The 18252-nt window shown below is 53.1% G+C and overlaps 7 protein-coding genes across 7 annotated transcripts; 5 read left to right on the plus strand and 2 right to left on the minus strand.

Annotated features, from left to right (window-relative positions):
- Nucleotides 1–1583: 1583 nt before the first annotated feature.
- PG997_010293 (glycerophosphoryl diester phosphodiesterase family protein) lies at nucleotides 1584–2882 on the plus strand (the record flags this gene model as incomplete). The annotated part of the gene is given in 3 exon segments (XM_066814608.1): nucleotides 1584–1778; nucleotides 1789–2544; nucleotides 2586–2882. The coding sequence occupies 3 exon segments, from the start codon at nucleotides 1584–1586 to the stop codon at nucleotides 2880–2882; spliced, it is 1248 nt and encodes a 415-aa protein (XP_066666570.1).
- Nucleotides 2883–3073: 191 nt separating this feature from the next.
- PG997_010294 (uncharacterized protein) lies at nucleotides 3074–3985 on the minus strand (the record flags this gene model as incomplete). The annotated part of the gene is made up of 2 exons (XM_066814609.1): nucleotides 3074–3380; nucleotides 3453–3985. The coding sequence occupies 2 exons, from the start codon at nucleotides 3983–3985 to the stop codon at nucleotides 3074–3076; spliced, it is 840 nt and encodes a 279-aa protein (XP_066666571.1).
- Nucleotides 3986–4856: 871 nt separating this feature from the next.
- On the minus strand, nucleotides 4857–5843 carry PG997_010295 (uncharacterized protein; the record flags this gene model as incomplete). The annotated part of the gene is made up of 3 exons (XM_066814610.1): nucleotides 4857–5151; nucleotides 5201–5339; nucleotides 5387–5843. The coding sequence occupies 3 exons, from the start codon at nucleotides 5841–5843 to the stop codon at nucleotides 4857–4859; spliced, it is 891 nt and encodes a 296-aa protein (XP_066666572.1).
- Nucleotides 5844–6305: 462 nt separating this feature from the next.
- Nucleotides 6306–7675, plus strand: PG997_010296 (uncharacterized protein; the record flags this gene model as incomplete). The annotated part of the gene is made up of 2 exons (XM_066814611.1): nucleotides 6306–6824; nucleotides 7061–7675. The coding sequence occupies 2 exons, from the start codon at nucleotides 6306–6308 to the stop codon at nucleotides 7673–7675; spliced, it is 1134 nt and encodes a 377-aa protein (XP_066666573.1).
- Nucleotides 7676–7802: 127 nt separating this feature from the next.
- Nucleotides 7803–8216, plus strand: PG997_010297 (heterokaryon incompatibility protein-domain-containing protein; the record flags this gene model as incomplete). The annotated part of the gene is made up of 1 exon (XM_066814612.1): nucleotides 7803–8216. One exon carries the CDS (start codon nucleotides 7803–7805, stop codon nucleotides 8214–8216), a length of 414 nt encoding a protein of 137 aa, XP_066666574.1.
- A 2071-nt stretch (nucleotides 8217–10287) lies between these two features.
- PG997_010298 (Protein kinase-like protein) lies at nucleotides 10288–11658 on the plus strand (the record flags this gene model as incomplete). Its single annotated transcript, XM_066814613.1, has 1 exon — nucleotides 10288–11658. One exon carries the CDS (start codon nucleotides 10288–10290, stop codon nucleotides 11656–11658), a length of 1371 nt encoding a protein of 456 aa, XP_066666575.1.
- A 2527-nt stretch (nucleotides 11659–14185) lies between these two features.
- Nucleotides 14186–16604, plus strand: PG997_010299 (uncharacterized protein; the record flags this gene model as incomplete). The annotated part of the gene is made up of 6 exons (XM_066814614.1): nucleotides 14186–14246; nucleotides 15198–15249; nucleotides 15332–15414; nucleotides 15668–15787; nucleotides 15902–16219; nucleotides 16300–16604. 6 exons carry the CDS (start codon nucleotides 14186–14188, stop codon nucleotides 16602–16604), a joined length of 939 nt encoding a protein of 312 aa, XP_066666576.1.
- Nucleotides 16605–18252: the final 1648 nt, after the last annotated feature.

An 18252-nucleotide genomic window follows, 5' to 3' on the forward strand; every position in this document is an offset into this window, starting at 1 on the left:
GACCGAAAACAGCTAGGGTTACGACGAGTGGCCAGATATCCACCAAGCTGGTTGACATTTGCATCGCGTAACATGGCATTGCCGTGTGGATGCGTGTACGACGCGGCTTCATCAAGCCAGCCACATTTGATTCCCATGTTCGTTTTCTCTATCCTAGTTCCGGGGGAGGAGAGCCTGTGTTGCAGGTGCCCCCTACAGCCAGCGTACTGGAATGTATTGACAACCAAGAAACACCTCACGACCTCACATTTACTCACTTCGGAATTCCTGTTATAGTGATACGACACAGTTTTCAAAGCGCATGTCACCATATCGTCATTTAATCCCGATCAAGCTGGGCGCATAACCCGGATAACGTCGCCGTTGATTGAAGCCACGGTGACACTCAGTGACTGTCGAAATCATTTGAAGCCGAAGGTTCGTCGTGTCTAAGCCGTTACGAGTGTCATGATATCTCTGGCTTCCAACCCACGCAGGTTAGCTATCAGGTTGTTCCCTTGGCTTTCTTCTGGCCAAAGCATTACACGGCTGCCATCTCACCGGACGGGCTTTGTCGTTGGATCCGTTTCCGACCCGGCCCGGCTGAGTGCACTCGATGCTACTTCCGCATGCTCAATCGGCCGGAGATGCTGCCACTGTCCCAAAAACCCATTCGCAAAGCCGCACAATCTTTCCGGGTGTGCGAATTCTCGCTCATGCTGTTCGAGAACCGCAACATGAGCTGGCGAATGAGGAGTCACCATTCAAGCACGCAGTCTTGGCGGTCGTGGGTAATCTCGCTGTTTGTAGATCCAATCAGCGCCATTTCTCTTGGCATCGAAAGCTCGTTACCGTTGTGGAAACTCATTCGAACCAACTCATCTTGCTTGTTCTTCGATGTGAAGCTGGTATCTGCTTGTGTGGTTGGGGATTGTAATAGATAGGAAGGTATTTCGGAAGTCTATGTCTCAAGTTGATGCATGTTACCCCTCATCATGCCTGTCGGTTAATGACGACAAAAGAGTATATTGACCATGCAGGAATTACCTACGATTCCAAACGGATACGAGCCGGCCTTCCATACAAAGCAACAGCTTATCTTGTCAAATCCAGTGAATACCTAGACGCCATATCAGGATAGCAGCAAGCCATACCTTGTACGCCAAGACGGAGCCCTAGCTGAACACGGAAGCCCCGGCTTGTTTTCCCAGCCAGCATAGGGAACTGATAACACCCTCCATTCTCGGTGATGCGCTCAGCGTACAGCATCCATTCCCAGCACTATGGTAATCCCGCTGCAACCTTCCAATTGGTCGGCGGACGCCTTTCTCCAGGCACAGCATGCACGTGGTCCGCAGCTATCACCAGAGACGACCGTCATGAATGCAGCAGGTAATGGATACAGGCAGGGCCTGTCAGCCCGACTGTCTTGATGGCAGGAGCTTATAAATACTTGGTATACGCCTCTCTTTCCCCTTCTGAGACAGTTTGAAAGTTTATTTACCCATTACTCGAATTGACTCTCGTCACTCAAGGCTCACCTGGTCGCTCTCCTGCCTGTTTAGGAAAGTGCTTGAACCCTACCGGAAGGAGTTATCGCAGATATGCTCTTCCAGCACGTGCCGGTCGTGGCAGCTCTGCTGGCGGCCACCGCCACTGAGGTTGCCGCTCTACCAAAACGGGCGCAGCAGCAGTCGCTGCTGGGCAAGCACCGGGTCACCAACATCGAGCTCGGCCCGCGGCCGTACTACCTCGTGGACAACATGGCAGAGGGCCCGCTCAAGGGATCGCCTCGGCGCGTGCTCCGAGGACGCGATGCGCCCCACCAAGTTCAGCATCTCGCACCGCGGCGGCGCCTGCCTGCAGTTCCCCGAGGAGACGGTCGAGTCCATCATGGCGGGCACGCGCATGGGCGCCGGCATCCAGGAGTGCGACGTCGCCTTCACCAAGGACCGCCAGTTCGTCTGCCGCCACGACCAGTGCGACCTGCACACGACGACCAACATCGTGGCGACGGAGCTGGGGGCAAAGTGCACCAAGCCCTTCACGCCCGCCTCTGGCAATGGGACGGCCGCGTCGGCCAAATGCTGCACGAGCGATCTCACTTTGGCCGAGTTCAAGACGCTCTGCGGCAAGATGGATGGCTTCAACGCCTCGGCCACGACGCCTGAGGACTTCCTCCACGGCACACCCGGCTGGCGCACCGACCTGTACTCCACCTGCGGCACGGTCCTGGCGCACAAGGAGTTCATCGAGCTCGTCGACGGTCTCGGTCTCGACTTCACGCCCGAGCTGAAGGCGCCCGCTGTGCCCATGCCCTTCGAGGGCGGCGACTACACCTTCGAAGCCTACGCGCAGCAGCTCGCGGATGAGTACCGCGAGGCCGGCATCGATTTTGCGCGCGTATACCCGCAGAGCTTCCAGTTCGCCGCGGTCCAGTACTGGCTCGAGCACGAGCCGGAGTTCGCGCGGCAGGCCGTCCTGCTGGACGAGAGCGGCGACAAGGGCGGGGCCGCGGGCTTCGAGGCCGCGGTCGCGAACTTGACGTTCTACAAGGACGTCGGGGTCAATATCGTGTGGCGCCGCCGCTGCCGTATCTGGTCAAGCTCGACGCGGAGAACGAGATCGTGCCGAGTAGCTACGCGATCGAGGCGAAGCGGTTGGGGCTCAAGATCATTACGTGGTCGCTTGAGCGGTCGGGGCCCCTGGCCGCTATCCATGCGGCGGGACAGAAGGGGAAGCCCGATTATTACTACTCGACTTTCTTCAACGCCACTACCCGCGACGGCGACATTTACCGGCTCGTCGACGTGCTGACGCGCGAGGTTGGCGTTATGGGTATTTTCTCGGATTGGTCGGCTACTGTTACGTATTATGCTAATTGCATGGGGTTTATGAGCTGAGCGACTGAGATGACTGAATGCCTGGATGAGGGCAGTAATGTTAGAAGCTATATATAGATATGTGTTATATAGAAAGCGTAGATAATCCATAATGTGTCACGAGATCAAGAAACATATAGCTTTTTTACCTAAACTCCAAAATGAAACATCAATGAAGGCCACCGTCACCTATGGAGAAAGACCAACTAAGATCAATGGCGTCTATACCACCGCGAAAAAGAGACGCCGCCAATGGCCACGACCGAAATGATGCCGATCCACGAGACGCCCGCTTTCCACATGACGGCTCGCATGAACTCGTCCCGGGCCTTGCTGTCGTTCACCCGCGGGAACGGCTCGTCCGGCACCGGTTTGTCTAGGAACTCGCACAGCGGCCCCCAGCCGCTGGCCATGTCCACCTCGAGCAGTCGGTCCTTGGGCACCGTCCGGCGTACCCACGCATTGTGCAGCTCCAGGAGCTCCGGCTGCGGCACCTCGAGGCCGTGTCTCAAGCGCAAGCTGCAACGTTTCGTCAGCGGGCGGTCGTTTCTCCAAATGACACAGGCAAGGTCTCAAGAAATCAGTTCATACTCATCATCAAACCCCCGCGTAATGGACGGGAACCACCGCGCCCCCGGCAGCGGCGCCAGGTACACTTCCAGACAGCGCACCGCGAGCCCGCGATACGCATCCACCTGCGTGAACGCCCCGAAGCTGCGCCACCAGCTCGCCGGGTCGCGCGTGACCAGGACCACTTTCGCGTCCGGGTACAGCTCGAGCAGCTCGGGCAGGAAGTGGAGCAGGGGACAGTCCGCGCACGCGACGAAGCCCTCGGTGACGTCGCGCAGCGTCTTGAGCAGCTTCTCGTGCGCGCCGGGATTAGTAGTGGTGGTGCTGGTGGTGTTGGTGGTGATGTCGCCGCGGCGCAGCCGGTACAGCGCGTCGAGCTGGCGGCAGTAGCTGTCCTCGCGGCGGAACAGTTGGGTGCCGCCGTGCATGACGGGCCCGTCGAGGAGATGGGCGAGGGCGAGGGAGTAGGATAGGGTCGCGGTGCGGGCGTAGCCGGCGTCGATGACTTGGAGCTGGCGGGTGCGGTCGCGCGGGACGGAGGCTGTGGCGCCCATTTTGTTTTCTTTTTCCTATTCGGTTTTGTGTTTAACAGCGTACGTTTCAGTGAGTAGTACAGTACCAGCAGAAGGAAACACTGAAGCACCTCTCTGGCTTTTATTGACAGTAACCGAAAAAAAAATTGTACTCGAAACCACGTCTTCTAAGACAATTTTCAGGCGGTCAACTTGCCATCCAGATCCATGCCGCCAACTATATATGTACGTATCCCATAACAACTGGGCTGATGTGGTGCCATCAAGTAGTTGTGATTCGCTTACGGCTGTCTTGCTTTAGCTTCCAGGGTCTCAGTTGAACAGCGTAGTAAGCTCGGCGCAACTTCGATCCATCACCCCTGTTTCCTTGGCCTGTCCCCGGATTGCTTGGTGGACTGGATGGGCCGGCCCCGAATTGAGTGATGATCCAGAAGGCACTAGTCTCTATGAACAGCTTTTAAGTAGTAGTAAATATGCATATGAAGCTGCCTCATGGTAATCCCTAACCTCTTCGACAAGATGAAGGGCTCAAGCAGTGGTCAACGGTCGATGGCGTTGCCAAGCGAAGCCAACAAATCCCCGCTCCAGCGCCCTGGGGTTTAACGCTTACGCGGGGGCTGTCAGGGGTCAACGCACTAACCATGCCCAGCCAGAAGTCGGCTAATCCTTCATCACATACTTAATCTCTCACCTTCTCGGGCATCGATCGCTCTATTTAAAGAGCTTCTATATCGTAGGCACATATAGTAGTATCATTATATATAATTCTATATTTTCCAGCCCAAGGAACCCCATATCTCCCGCCAGAGTTGCGACAATGTACGCTGGCAGTTGACGAGTGTAATTCCACACGAAGGCCGTCCTCGTTGCTCTCATCGCTCCCAATCGCCGTTCAGTTGGCTGAGGCGTCTGCCGTCACTGTCAATAATGGCGTCCCGGTAAGCTGTCGAGCCTCTGGCCCGGTTTGCGTGTTGTCGACCCCGGCCTTGCGGATCCGTAGTATTCGGAACAGGCTTGTATAGCCAAGACGAACATCGTAGACCACCCACTCCGATAGATGATCCCACGTTTTCGGAAACGTGCGCATTTCCCAGACAGTCTCGGGATACCGGCTGGCGATTTCCAAGAACCTGGACTGGTTCGCCTTCATGTAAAGACGGAGTACAGCGGTCAATATGGAAAGAGCCCTTCAAAATGGCATGGTTAGTTCAATACAGGGATGACCACAATGTTTACCACGGACAGATCTCCGTCTCAAAGGGTGTTTGCTTATAGTGCTGCACTGATACATAAGGGAACGAAGCTTGCAGCGTTCGGTGACGACCACCGAGGCAGCTCGGGGGTATGGCTCTTACAGGATTGGTATCGAGATTCTCTGGAAATTGAGGTACGTGGAACAATAATAGCGGTCGTTAGGCATACCGGGATCCTCATTCTCAGCTGGCGCCGGTACCCCAATTCTCAAACCAGGGACTGCGGTGCCGTTTATCACGGTGGCGTACAGGCCACACTCGCTGCGAAGGTCGAGGCTAGCAAATAGCTGGACCGCGAATCTCACCACCACTGCAAATAGGGCCACGACGCTCACGTCAAGAATAATGATTTCGGCAACAAGAATAATCATGGGATTGTGGACGATTCTTGTATATAACAGAATGAAATCAAAACTATCCCATAGAGTAAGTATGATGAGATCGCAAAGGGCGAGGACCACGAGGGCATAGGAGGCTCCACGGGCAAAGGGTAGCCACCCAGATGGATTCCGCGTGGAAAGATCACTTGGAAGTAGGGAGTTGAAGCCAGCAAGGTAGATTTGTAGGAAGCAAACCGAAAGGCAGCTGAGTCTGGGCAATGGATTGTAAGTAAAGTAGGAGGTCATCGTGGACCGTTTCGCCAAAGAAGTTACACAGATGGCCAGCTGAGGTCATGTACTAGGGGCTGCCTATTATGTGCGGATTTGTACCTTGATTACATGACTATCTTGTCCTTGGTTCGAATACACGACCATAAGCATGTCTTGGTCTTTTTCGTTTCTTTTCTCGGTAGGCATTCCAGTGTGGCATTGTTCGTGACAAGCCACATGCCCTTTGAAGTGTATTGGGTATCGAAGGTGGGCTATTCTTGAATTGGCCCTCATTCTAATACTTGGTGAGCCAATACGCAGAGACTTTCTCATCCAACTGCATATTAGGATTCTAATCGACACTGCACGCTTGGTTTAACTGTTTTGGGGGTTTCCCGCCCCCTGGATTCACATCGCATCGCTACTCGGTACACAAAGCCGAGCCGAAGATGAGAAACGAGCGGAATGACAGAAGCGAGTTGTTGTTCAGGTTCTCCGATGCAATACAAACCGCTAAACGGTTCGGCTCAGGAGATACGTCTGTTGACGATCGAACCGACTGATAACCATGATGCCCCGATCGAAGCTACCCTGGACCACATCTCGTTGGACGAGGAGCCTACCTACATTGCGCTTTCTTACAGGTGGGGCAGATCCGGTAAAGACGAGACAGTTTCCATTGATCACAACCGCCTGCTGCCGATCACCAGTAGCCTTTCGCAAGCCTTGCGATGCTTCCGGGCCAAGAATATCCTGCGCCTTTGGGTAGATGCAATTTGCATAAATCAGGACAGCAATGATGAGAAAGCAGATCAGATCAGGCTGATGAGACAGATCTACCAGCGTGCCGAGGTCGTCATCGCCTGGGTAGGACAAGAAGACCCATCCGGCCATATTGCGGCATTGTTCAAGGAGATTGCTGAGCTGAAAAGAAAGAGTGAAGCGGTGTCATTTGGGACCTTGTCGCAGATGGACCACCACATATCCGTCCTCCTTGAACGCGAGTATTGGTCTCGGGTGTGGATCATTCAGGAGCTTGCGTTAGGGGAGAGATGTCCTCGTTCAGTGTGGCCTGAACCAGGTTCAGTGGGTAACCCTATCACTGGCCATTCAGGGGGCAATGACTCGGAGGGGGTTCTATAAAGGTCAAGTACCACGGCAGTTCCTCCTGCGTCGATACGTTGCGACGCATGAGCCAGATCCCGAAGCCGCCCTCTTTGGTGGAGGCGGTGTGCAGAACAACTGTTTCACAGTCGAGTGATCCCAAAGATAAAATATACGGCTTACTCGGCCTGGTCGACGACGCAGAACTACTGGTTCCGACTGCCAACTACGACGAGCATTATACAGTGGAAGACTTGTGCCTAGAGCTTACCTTGGCCGTCATCAACTCCCAACATCAGCTCCGTGTCGTTCCTCTGCTGGGACGAGGGTGTGATGATGCATCCGTAATTTCGGGAAGACCATCATGGGTGCCACCTTGGCACGCCCTCGATGGCGATAAACTGAAGCGTCAAATCGCATTCATGTTCAACACAGACCCCTCACGATACCAAGCTCCCATGATGGCAGCTGGTAATTTGAAACCCTCCATCACCCAAGTGGATGGGGTATTGTCATGCATGGCTCTATATACCGGTAACATTCACTTCCAAACACGCACATCATCGGAACAACAAACCCAATACGATGCAAGTATCAAACTGGGGCATGCCATACCTCCATCTCCCTACGTCCACAAAGCGGCCTTGGGCGCGATCATGGCGACATTCCTCGGCAGTTTCACCGTACCACGAGGATATAGGGCCCCCTTTACACGGCAATATGTCACAAACGACCTGGACCGATACTACGAGGATGAGCGGTAGGCTTCGAAGACGATCGGGAGGTACTCTGCAGGCCCCTTGAGCGTAGAAGAACCGGCCTACTTGACGGAATTCTCCCGTATCTGGAGATCCTCCTCGTATGATGCCGGGCTACCCCCAAGGTACAGCAATGGGTGGACGACAACAGGAACTCATGTTCCTGGGCAAATCTATTCAGCAATGGGCCAAGGGTACGGCGCGGAATCTGCCGTTCTTGTTCACCTGTATGTGCCAGGCGATGAAGCTACAGGCCGGCTCGCAATACCAGATCCGACGGGAAGTACTGCCGGATCTATTCTATTATGTCGAGCACGATATGCGGCTCATGGCTACCACGACGGGCCATATCGGTTGGGCGCATGTGAGAGCTAGAGCAAAAGACTCGATATTTATCTTGAAGGGATCGACGGTACCGGTCATCCTGCGACCCAGGCCAGAAGGCGGGTTTGTGCTGGTTGGGGATGCTTTTGTCTGTGGCATGATGTCAGGCGAGGCCATGAAGCCGGACGAGGATCCTCTCTGGACCGAGATTCAAATACATTAAGCGTATGCAGAGTTGGTGACTTCTTCTTCTAGTTTATACCAGGTATGTCTCTTGGTGAAAGAAAATATACGGATGCGGCCCACCACGTTTGTGGCGCAGGTGGTGTTGGCAGCTGGAACCAGTGGGAATGTTGAAATCGCTGGTAGTTACGTCATGTCGGTCGCGTTGGTGGCTTTTGTCTGTCTGTGGAACTGAGGCTGTCTACACAGTCGTTACGTACTCAAGCACCACTTACATGAGCCGGAGTGGGTAGCTACCCCTTTGTCAGGCTTTCCGCCAACTGGACTTTCCATTCTTCAACGCTTGGCCCCCGAACTCAGTTGGGCCATCCACATCAGGTGTTGGGTCATCTCCTACATTGCGACCCAAATCGCACAACACCAACTACTTCAATGTCACCGGATGTGGTGGTATGCTGGATGTTTGCGGGCTTGACAGATATTGGGCTAACATCCGCCAGCTATAACAACGAAGCCGTGAATGCATATACGCATGCCACCTCACGAGTCACATGTTGATAAATAATCCTGTAGACATCATGTGATATGGATGGACTGAGTTGCGCATAGCCATTGATTGGAGACTTGTGATACGAAAAGGGTTCTGTTTGACCAATCCAGGTACATGGGACCTTTCCCCGGTCACTGAAGTTCAGGGGTAAATACGTTTCAAGGGATATGGTCACAAGGACGTAATACATCTCAAACCCCATTACGGTACACCAAAGCGATGTCCAGCAACAGCTGTCGCGGTCATATGAATAAACACTGCTGCAAACGGCTTAAAGACCGTCATGAGCCTCATCTCAACACATCCAATGGTTACAACTGCAAAAGGAAAAAAGAGGTATTGGAATCGGTGGAACTGCTAGCCAAAATTCGCCAATATGCTCTTTTTACTGACGAGGATATAAGCCCACACTAGCTCACGTATTTCTTATCCCAGCCGGATGTGTAAACAAATAGAAACACTGCCTCACTGATACCGATAAGTCTATATACCCGGTTATAACCTGTTACAGCTCCTGAAACTCAACACTAAGCCTTTATTCGCCAACAGGTCAACATGAGCAACCGCATCGTCGATCCAAATATGATGGAGACTGCCATAAAACGAGGTGAACAAGCCCAGAAGGGTCACGCAACTACCCCCTATAAAACGTAAGCAGGAGGAGAAAAAGAAAAGGAGGAAAAGGAGCAGAAGGTCGTAGAGGATTGGGGAACTGTGGCCCAAAGCAATCGTGGAAAGGGTGTCTAGGTATTCTTCGACCTAGGGACTCTGGTTGACGAGCAGTACCTCGTTGCACCTCTATAAGGACGAGAAGCGGTCGGGTAGCAGGGTTCAGGCTGGGAACAAACGGTGCTTTGAGTCAGGACTGCTGGTTGGAGAGCATACTGTAGCTTTCTTTCATAAATCTCTTGAGAACTTCACAGCAACACTCCTTCAACGATGAGCCGACAACACTATATTGCCGGTAATTAAACACACTCTTTCTACAGGCAATGCTAGCTGGATGGTTTAACTAGACAAATTGACTGCCGCGTTTATGATGGGATTCGTCGTGCTTCTAACATCATGCTGGCAACTAATTCCTGTGAGGTACTTTTGGCCGGCATGACTTAAATATTCGTAGGGGATCAACGACAAATAAGTACCCAGGCATCCATATGTCAGTAGAGCCCAAGGAAACATAGCATGGGCTTAGAATTCAAATTTAGAGCCTCTTAATCCAACGAGTATGCTTTGGATCATTCTACAACTGCGAAAAATACATGCCTCAACTGTACCAACATATTGTCAACACGGCAATCGTCCATTGCATTCCAAAACGGTGTTTAATGCGTACTTTCTGGTGACACAGCATGTTCCAATTCATACAAATCACCCCTGTCTGCTGGGTGAGACAGGTGACGGGGTGGCGCCGTTTTGCTCCCTTGCGTCGAGTGGAAGCTTGCCAACCTGGATTTAGGTAGGAAGGACAGTTATTAACACCGTGGCTTTGTAATATGAAGATAAGCTCAACTTCTTCAATATCCTATATTTCTGTTCAACTCTTCTGTTCCATGACAAAATGGAAAGACTCTCTGATCCCCTGACAGGTTGGAGAGCCAAATGTGCCAAAGAGGCATTCCTCGAGAGAATCAATCGAGCTGAACAGGATATTGTGACATTTGTAAACACCTGCCTCAGATGGGACCGTGCTGGAGAATTCGTCAAGTGCCACGTCGGCTCCCTGAACGTCGGCATCTCTGTGCAGAACTCCAGAACCCAAGAGCATGTCCTCATTCGGTTCCCAATACCGGGAACGGTACACCTGCCATGCCCAGAGCCATGGCTGGAGCAAAGAGTGAAGGGCGAGGTCATGGTGCTGAAATACCTAGGGCGGCACACCAAAATACCCGTTCCGCGAGTATACCACTGGGGTACGGCGAAGGAGAGCCCGAAGAGCCTTGGGCCTTTCATCATTGAGGAATACATGAAAGGGGAAAACCTGGGCGATATACTGAAAGCTCGTACGAACGGGGAGAAGGATCATCCGATTCTCGACCCGGATATTGACGAAACCAAGCTAGATTTCGTGTACGAGCAGATCGCTGGCTATCAACTGCAGCTCTCGCGCCTGAAGCTCCCATCAATCGGTGCCATCTCCTCAATCACCAGCTCTGGCGATTGTAAAATTGCCGGACCGCCGCTCACGTACGACATGAACACAGTGGCTTCCTTCACCGGCTTCCACGATGGTTACTTTACGTTCCCTGCTACTACTACCGGGACCCCGAAGCGGGCCAAAGACTACTTCGTGGAGCGGGCGCGATGCCTACAGGCCGCCCTGGAGACCCACTGCAGCGACTGGCGCGAGGACGAGAACATTGCCTGGAAGCGGTACGTGGCGCGTCAGTGCTTGGAGAAGCTGGTGCCGACCTACTGCGCCCCTGACGGCGAATATGGCGATGCCAGTGGGTCGTTCCGGTTGTTTTGCGACGGCTTGGGCCCTTCGAACATGCTGGCTGACCCGAAGACGATGCGCATCACCGCCGTGCTCGACCTCGGTTTCACGAACGCCTTGCCGGCCCAGTACATCTACGACGTGTCCTCGTGGCTCGTCCTCGGGGACCCCGCCATCCTGGCGAACAAAATGGGGAAGAAGCGGTTCTTGGAATTGTTCGAGCCGCGAAAGGAGCAGTATATCCGGGCTATGGAGCGTGCCGAGGCTGCTTCCCCTTCTTCTCCACCGAAAGCGACGGGAGGAGGGGCGAAGCAGGAACCGCGCCTTCGTCTCTCGTCCCGCATGCGCGTGTCGTGGGACAGCGGGCGCTTCTGGCTCAATCTGGCCTCGCGGAGCTGCCGCGACGCGGACGACATCTACTGGCGGTTTCTGCACCGAGAAGGCCGGGGGTGTCGATGTTGGACGAGGCCACGCTTGCGGTCAGGGAGTATTTGAAGCGGAAGGAGGCGCAGCGGATTGCCTTTTGGAAAAGGCCACTAGATGACTTTGAAACTGTCTTGAAACCTCCTCCTGAGAGTGGCATGAAGCAACAGCGACATCTGACGTCGGTGGAAGCTAGACTATTTGTTGGGTTATTGATAGCCGTGGGCTTGGCTTTGCTTTCCTCATGGGTGTCGAAACTGTCTCTACTATAAATGTTTCTGCGGCCTTTGCCAGATACATACGATCAGACTGTTCATTCGGATCTAACTTATGTTGTTATTTTATGCAATGAAGAAGATACAGGTCCGAGTTCCAGGGTAGAGTCACTCGTCGTTGCATGGAGCTGACATATGTGATAGGATAGGTCATATGCAGGCACTCCCTCCACTACTTTAATCATGTATAAATCGTAGCTTAATGGCCAATCTTGGTCCGCTTGGCACGACCGCGTGGTGTGTATAATGGCTATATCAAGAATAATGCTCAGTAGACAGTGCCTCGGAGTGTCAAGAATATATCACCTTTCCACGACTATATTTTGGACCTAGCCCAGCTGTTCATCCCATGCTCCTCTCGAGACCCACCCGAACCCCTGGACCCAAATCGCCAAACAGATGTGCTTCTCCTTTTCAACGACAGTGGCCGATTACAGATTCCTGGTTCAGCCACTTGCAGCATTGCTTGAAGGTATCCCTGTTGTTGTGGGCGACAGAGCAGATCTGGCAGTCGTACAGTCAGTCCCTTTTGTTTCTAACGTAGTGTTGTGTAACAGTTTGGCCTACCGCGTTTTTCGTCTGCAATCCCATGTTGTTGCAGCATGTGTTCGTCTGAACCTGAAGGAGAGCGCCGTTCTGGGAGTTCATGCAAATGCAGTCATCGCCGTTAAGGTGCCAGCCGCAGACGTTGATGTCCCTCTCGAAGAGACTGGAGAGGCTGGCGGCGTAAGCCGAGGTACCGCCAGGAAAACAACGTGAGCGAGCTTCATTCTGCTGTCGTAACGTTGGAGCCGTGTTGATATTTCTATTGCAGGAGGGTGGTTTCTCTCTTCAAGCTTACAGCTCACTGATTAAGGTCAGAAACGGGATCTTGGGCACCTATTTATAGGCATCACTGCGGTTTCGGCTGAGGCTTCTCACTTGGTTCAGTAGTGTTGCTGACCCCCAGTGCCGGTCTTAAGAAGTGCTTGGTACCGAGAGCTGCAGCTGCAAGACATTAACCGACAACAGCGAAGCGAATCAATCGTTCGTTCTCGAGCATTTGCCCAGAGGCAGCTTATGAGTTTCGAATTTTCAGCTTCGCGATCGTTCTCTGCAGTTAATCTGGGTAAAAAGGAGCAGTTCGCTGGGTTCATTCGCTTCGAATGGAACAGCAGTATCTCTCACTTCAGGCTAAAGTGGGAATCCTTCGTGGTGCTTATCAGCAGGTTGCATTCAGAACAAGCGACAGTAAGCAATTCGTGAAGACAACCGAGTACGCTTGGCATGTCATGTGGAACAAACACGTCTGACCATTCTCCAGGCCACGAGCGGATCGCCCCGGGGAGGGAGGAACGGTGGTAGGTAATACCCAGCGACCTGGACCGCCGGGATATATCAATGAGGGTTGCATCCGGGATACGGGGAGGAAGAGCCTATTGGCAGAGCTAAAAATACGTCTCGTATATATGCATTGTAAATGTAGCCGCCGGTTTCACAGGACATCCAGGTCCAAAGTCTCGGTCTACCGAGACGGCAAAAAGGGGGCGGGCGTTGGACAGCAAATCGAGCGTGTGGCTGAGCTGTATCAGCCACTTGACTAGCCACATTCTTCTCTCCACATCTAGCACTCGATGATTGGTTCAAGCAATTGGTGTTGATAGAGGGACTGCATTTTCAGTGACTTATCGCCATATCATGGCGTCCGCCACGCCACAAGTGCCGCCACCGCCACACAACTATCTGTGAGATTCAAGCATGTTTTTTGTCCAATCGAAGAGCGTGCACCCCCCTGAAAACTAGCACAGCACGTAACGCAAACTGGTGCATGCATCCAATCAGATATTACAGAAGGATATCCACGTTAATATGCAGATGTTTCCTGTTTCCAGCACTCAAGGGGAGGGGGTCCGCATCCTAGTCGGCCTCGTGATATCCAAGACAGTGTACTCCATTTTATAGGCTGACAAAGAATGTAGGTGGTCCAACTTCTAAAGAGCCTTGCCCATATAAGACTAGTTCGGTACAGTGCCGAGGCAGCATATGCAAAGAACGTCCTAGACGTCCGGGACATGATACGATGGTAGGCCGCTTTGATCTGCCAGGTTGCCGTATCTGGCAAGCTGCACGTTGCGGTCAAGATTTATGGGACAAGCTAGCTTTTGGATTTGCACACAGGCAACAGGTGATAGCAAATAGCAGGGCTTTACTTATAGTTAGTGCTCGGTCTACAGCAGAGGCTAGGGGGCCCGAAGCAGAATTATTAGCTGGACCGTTGGCCGAAATGGATTCTTCAGTGGAGACAATAGGGGACGTTTGACATTTCTCCGTTTCGGTAGTGCGGAATGCGGAATGTAACTGCAGCCGGGGGCCGAAATGGGGACGACCTGGGTGCTGGTGTCCACTGTCAACGCTGACACTATCCAACGCTGGGCAGAGGCTTCTCGTCCGTGCCCGCTCTATAACAACCCTCGTCCTTGTCGGCTCCGTGGCATGCTAGGCTCAAAGCAGAGCCCTGGCCCTCTGCCTAGTTTAGCCCCTTAGCCCCGTTTGTTGTTGCATCGCGCCCCGAGCAAGAGAGGCCGAGACCCAGGACGAGCGCAAGAACGCTGAGAATCTAATCACCGATTGCGACCCGCCGCCAGCAAACCATGGGCTGAAACGATAAAGTTTCCAGCTGTCCTCTGGTTCTCGTTCTGCGGTACGATACGATACGATACGATACGATACGACTGCGCCCCCTCGGCCCCATTTCCTCGTTCGCACGTGCATACATACTTTTACCTCTGTCGCCGTAGCCGAAGAACTTACTTACCTTACTTGGATTACCTACCACATCACAGCGACCGACCAAGTTGCCGCCGGCTGCGCTGGAGGGAATGGAGTCGCGAAGGCCATCTGCGGAGGCCACTCGCTCTCACAAGCGCCAGAATGCCAAACCCAGCCATCAGAGCCATAGGCTGCATCCTTCGTCCTCAGCCTCGTACGATGCCAGCCACGCCCAAGCGATGCGATCGGCCATTGTGCAAAAACGAAAACCCCTACCCGTCGACCCGCCAAATCTGCCACCTCTCAGATCGTTAGAGCCTATGACTAGCATCGTACCTGAACGCACCAATGAGGGCAAGCTAGATCCAAGTCCAGCACTAGCCTCCCCTGAGAAGCCAATCGACGAACTGCAAATAGAAGTAAGTGCCCCTTTCTGTCGCCAAGAGATGTATACTTGACACACCCCTCCCTTAACGTATAGAGATTTATGGGGACTAATAGAACTATATCGTCTTCAGGCTGTATCCAATGGCAGTGCAGATCCAGAAGCAGAAATCGGCGCAACCGATGACCTTCACCTCTTCCCAGATGTCGAATCAGACGACTCTGGTATTGAGGACTCGTACTATGCCAAGAAAGAGTAAGTGCCGTCACGTTACTGCGAGAACGGTTGTCGTTTGTCGGCGTCCGGACATCAACTAACTAAAGACCCCGTGCTATAGGCGCAGGGCCCCGGACAATGCGTCGGTCTCGCCGCCTAAACTCCTAAGCAACTTCCGGTCTAAGCTCCGGAAGCTACAAACCTGTGAGTTCCCGATATCGATCTACTCACCGCCATATGCATAATATTGGCCATCAGGGAGCAGACTCAGCTGACCCTCCTTTCTTCATCCAGCATATCGACAACCCTACAACGAGGTTGGTCCCACATCATCCAGAATAGAGGTGCTTGGCTAATCGCGGACGGCACAACAGCAAGATGGAGCAAGACTCGGTAAGGCACAAGCAGAAATAAACCCCATGCGTTCTATCGACAGTATTCGCTAACCGATATGTAGTTATCCAACACCAGTTGAGTATAGAGGTCCACGCCGGCCGTCTCTACTTGGCCCCCGTAACAACCCCCAAACGTGTCCTGGACGTCGGAACCGGATCGGGCGAATGGGCTCTCGACTTCGGTAAGTCATGTGCCCCTTTTCTCTCACCTCCCCAGGGCCAACCATATGTGCAACGAACGTCCTTTGTCCCATTAGCAACTGAACTGATAATGATACTGATACTGTGTGGCAAAGCAAGGGAAAACCCTGCCAGCAGCGTGCTGGGCGTAGACTTGGAGGCGGTCACGATCCCAATCACGGTGCCGAACTGCAATTTCTGCGTCGGGGATGTGGAAGAGGAGTGGCAGTTTTCCTCGGGCGGGTTTGACTACATCTACGCCCGGTCCCTGGCGCGCAAGTTTGCCGACACGCGCCGCTATCTGGCCTCGGTCTACGCCAACCTCAACCCGGGCGGTTTCGCCGAGTTCCAGGAGTGGATAACGGAGCTCCGCTGTCCGAATTACTCGTTGGAGGGAACCGCCATGCAGAAGTGGAATCGTGGGATGCTTCAAGGTTCGCCCTTTTCGTTTTTTTTTTTGGTTTTACTGAGTATATGGTTGAAGAGAGCAACATGCTGACAACAAAACAACCAGCATTTAAGCAAATCGGCCAAGAGTTGGACTTTATCAAGGGCTACCCGTCCAAGCTAACCGAGGCCGGATTCGTCAACATCCAAGAGAGGCGGTACCCCGTCCCCGTGACGTGCTGGGCCCCCGGGAAGCGGCTACAGCGGATCGGCATGCTGATGAGGCAGAACACCGCCGTGGTGCTGGAAATGTACTCCGAGACGGTCTTCGTCGGCGTCCTGGGCTGGTCCAAGGAGGACCTGCAAATCCTCATGCGAGACGTCCGGGAAGACCTACTCAACAATAACATACACTGCTATGCCGTTCTGTAAGTTGCAGCCAGCCACCCATCCGCCCCCCCTACCTACTTATTATATATACGGAAAATAGCATTGGAGACTAACCTTGCGGGATGAAAGGATGACTGTGTATTGTCAGAAGCCCGCACCGACGCTTACTAGCTCATCTACGAAATCCGTAGTGCCCGAAGCGAGGGCTCGATGACAGCTAAACTCGGAGCATCGCCGAGAAGCAACTCGGATAATGTTGGAACGGCTACGACGCAGCTAAGAACCGTGATAGATCTAGATGCCCGTCAATCTATACTATAGAACTTGAGGGAAGCCGGAAAGCGGTTCAACGCCAGTATTAAGAATGGTTAAGAGTGGATAAACAGGATACAAGCGGATGGCCAAGATCGTCAAGCAGCGGGATGTAACATGACGTACAGCGAACCAAGATTGTGGGATGGCGGGAAGAGGCACAGCAAGCGGGCCTTCCCCATTAGTCCACCGTGGACTGGATATATAACATGTGCTATGATATGGGCAGTGGCTTTGTTGGAACTGAGATACTAGCACAGTGGTGACTGTGTGGAAATCACCATGTTCCAGACTAATTGAGAAACGAAGATCCTAAACCGTTGGCCCTGGCACTTACCTGTGTTACCCTGATAAGGGGCTATCTAAGACTTGAGCTCACTTGTTCTTCGTATCAAAAATCCTACTACCCTTGGCAGCAAATGCCCGACTATGCCTTCTAGAAGATTTTACAGACACGCCATTCATTGACTCATGTTGCATTCTTGTCTTTCACCACGAAGCTCAGATGAGACCAGACGAACGAAACCATCTCGAGGGATCTCATCCCCCACCGGGCCCATGCAAGCCACGACTTGGTTTTGTGTGACTCGGCTAGCCCCAATGCAGGCGGATCTCGCGTAGGCCATCCACTAAGCCCCCAGAACGAAAGACTGCAGCAATACCGGTCCCCGATTCCCAATATCAAGTTTGCTGGGTTGTCTCGGAGCCATGCACATTCACTGTGCCGAGCGCGCTTTTCGACCTGAAGTCCCCAATCACGGCCGAATCTATCCATTATCCCCCATCCCTCTTCTCTCTTTGCTCGTATTTTCTGCCCGAGTTCTGGCCTACTGCATACCGAGATGCATATGTTTCGCCTCTTCTCTTACGCACGAAGATGCGGACACCCCTTCAGCTGGCTGCTCGTTAGGATGCTATTCGCCGTCATCCTTGTTATGTGATCATGGCACCGAGGGTCCCGGCCCATGAAGTCCAACGACTGCTCTCCTTCCTCGAAAACCCCCGCCGGCATGTGGTGTATCCTACTACCCCTGTCCAACACGAGGAAAATTCACCTAAACCATACGACTCTTGCCTACCAAAACGGATACCGCATCAGAGAATACTGGGGTATTCCCTCCCTGTGTATCGTCGGGGGCTTCACTACCACGCTGTGGACTGCATGACAAACGGATCTCCGAGTTGCGCGATCTGCCCGAGTCTTCCCCGGTTTGCCATTCTGGCTCAAATGACGAATTCCTTCCCACCAGACCGCGAATTGAATTGAGTATCAAACATCCAAACAAGCCAAATCGAAGGGGCCGTGTGCCCAATCGAATCCACCCGAGAATGGAATATGTGACACAGACTCTCAAGCGCGACGTGATCGACTCGGAAG

This window comes from Apiospora hydei (genome assembly GCF_038363865.1).
Source record: "Apiospora hydei strain CBS 114990 chromosome Unknown utg000007l_segment0_segment0, whole genome shotgun sequence".
In the NCBI taxonomy this organism is placed as follows: domain Eukaryota; kingdom Fungi; phylum Ascomycota; class Sordariomycetes; order Amphisphaeriales; family Apiosporaceae; genus Apiospora; species Apiospora hydei.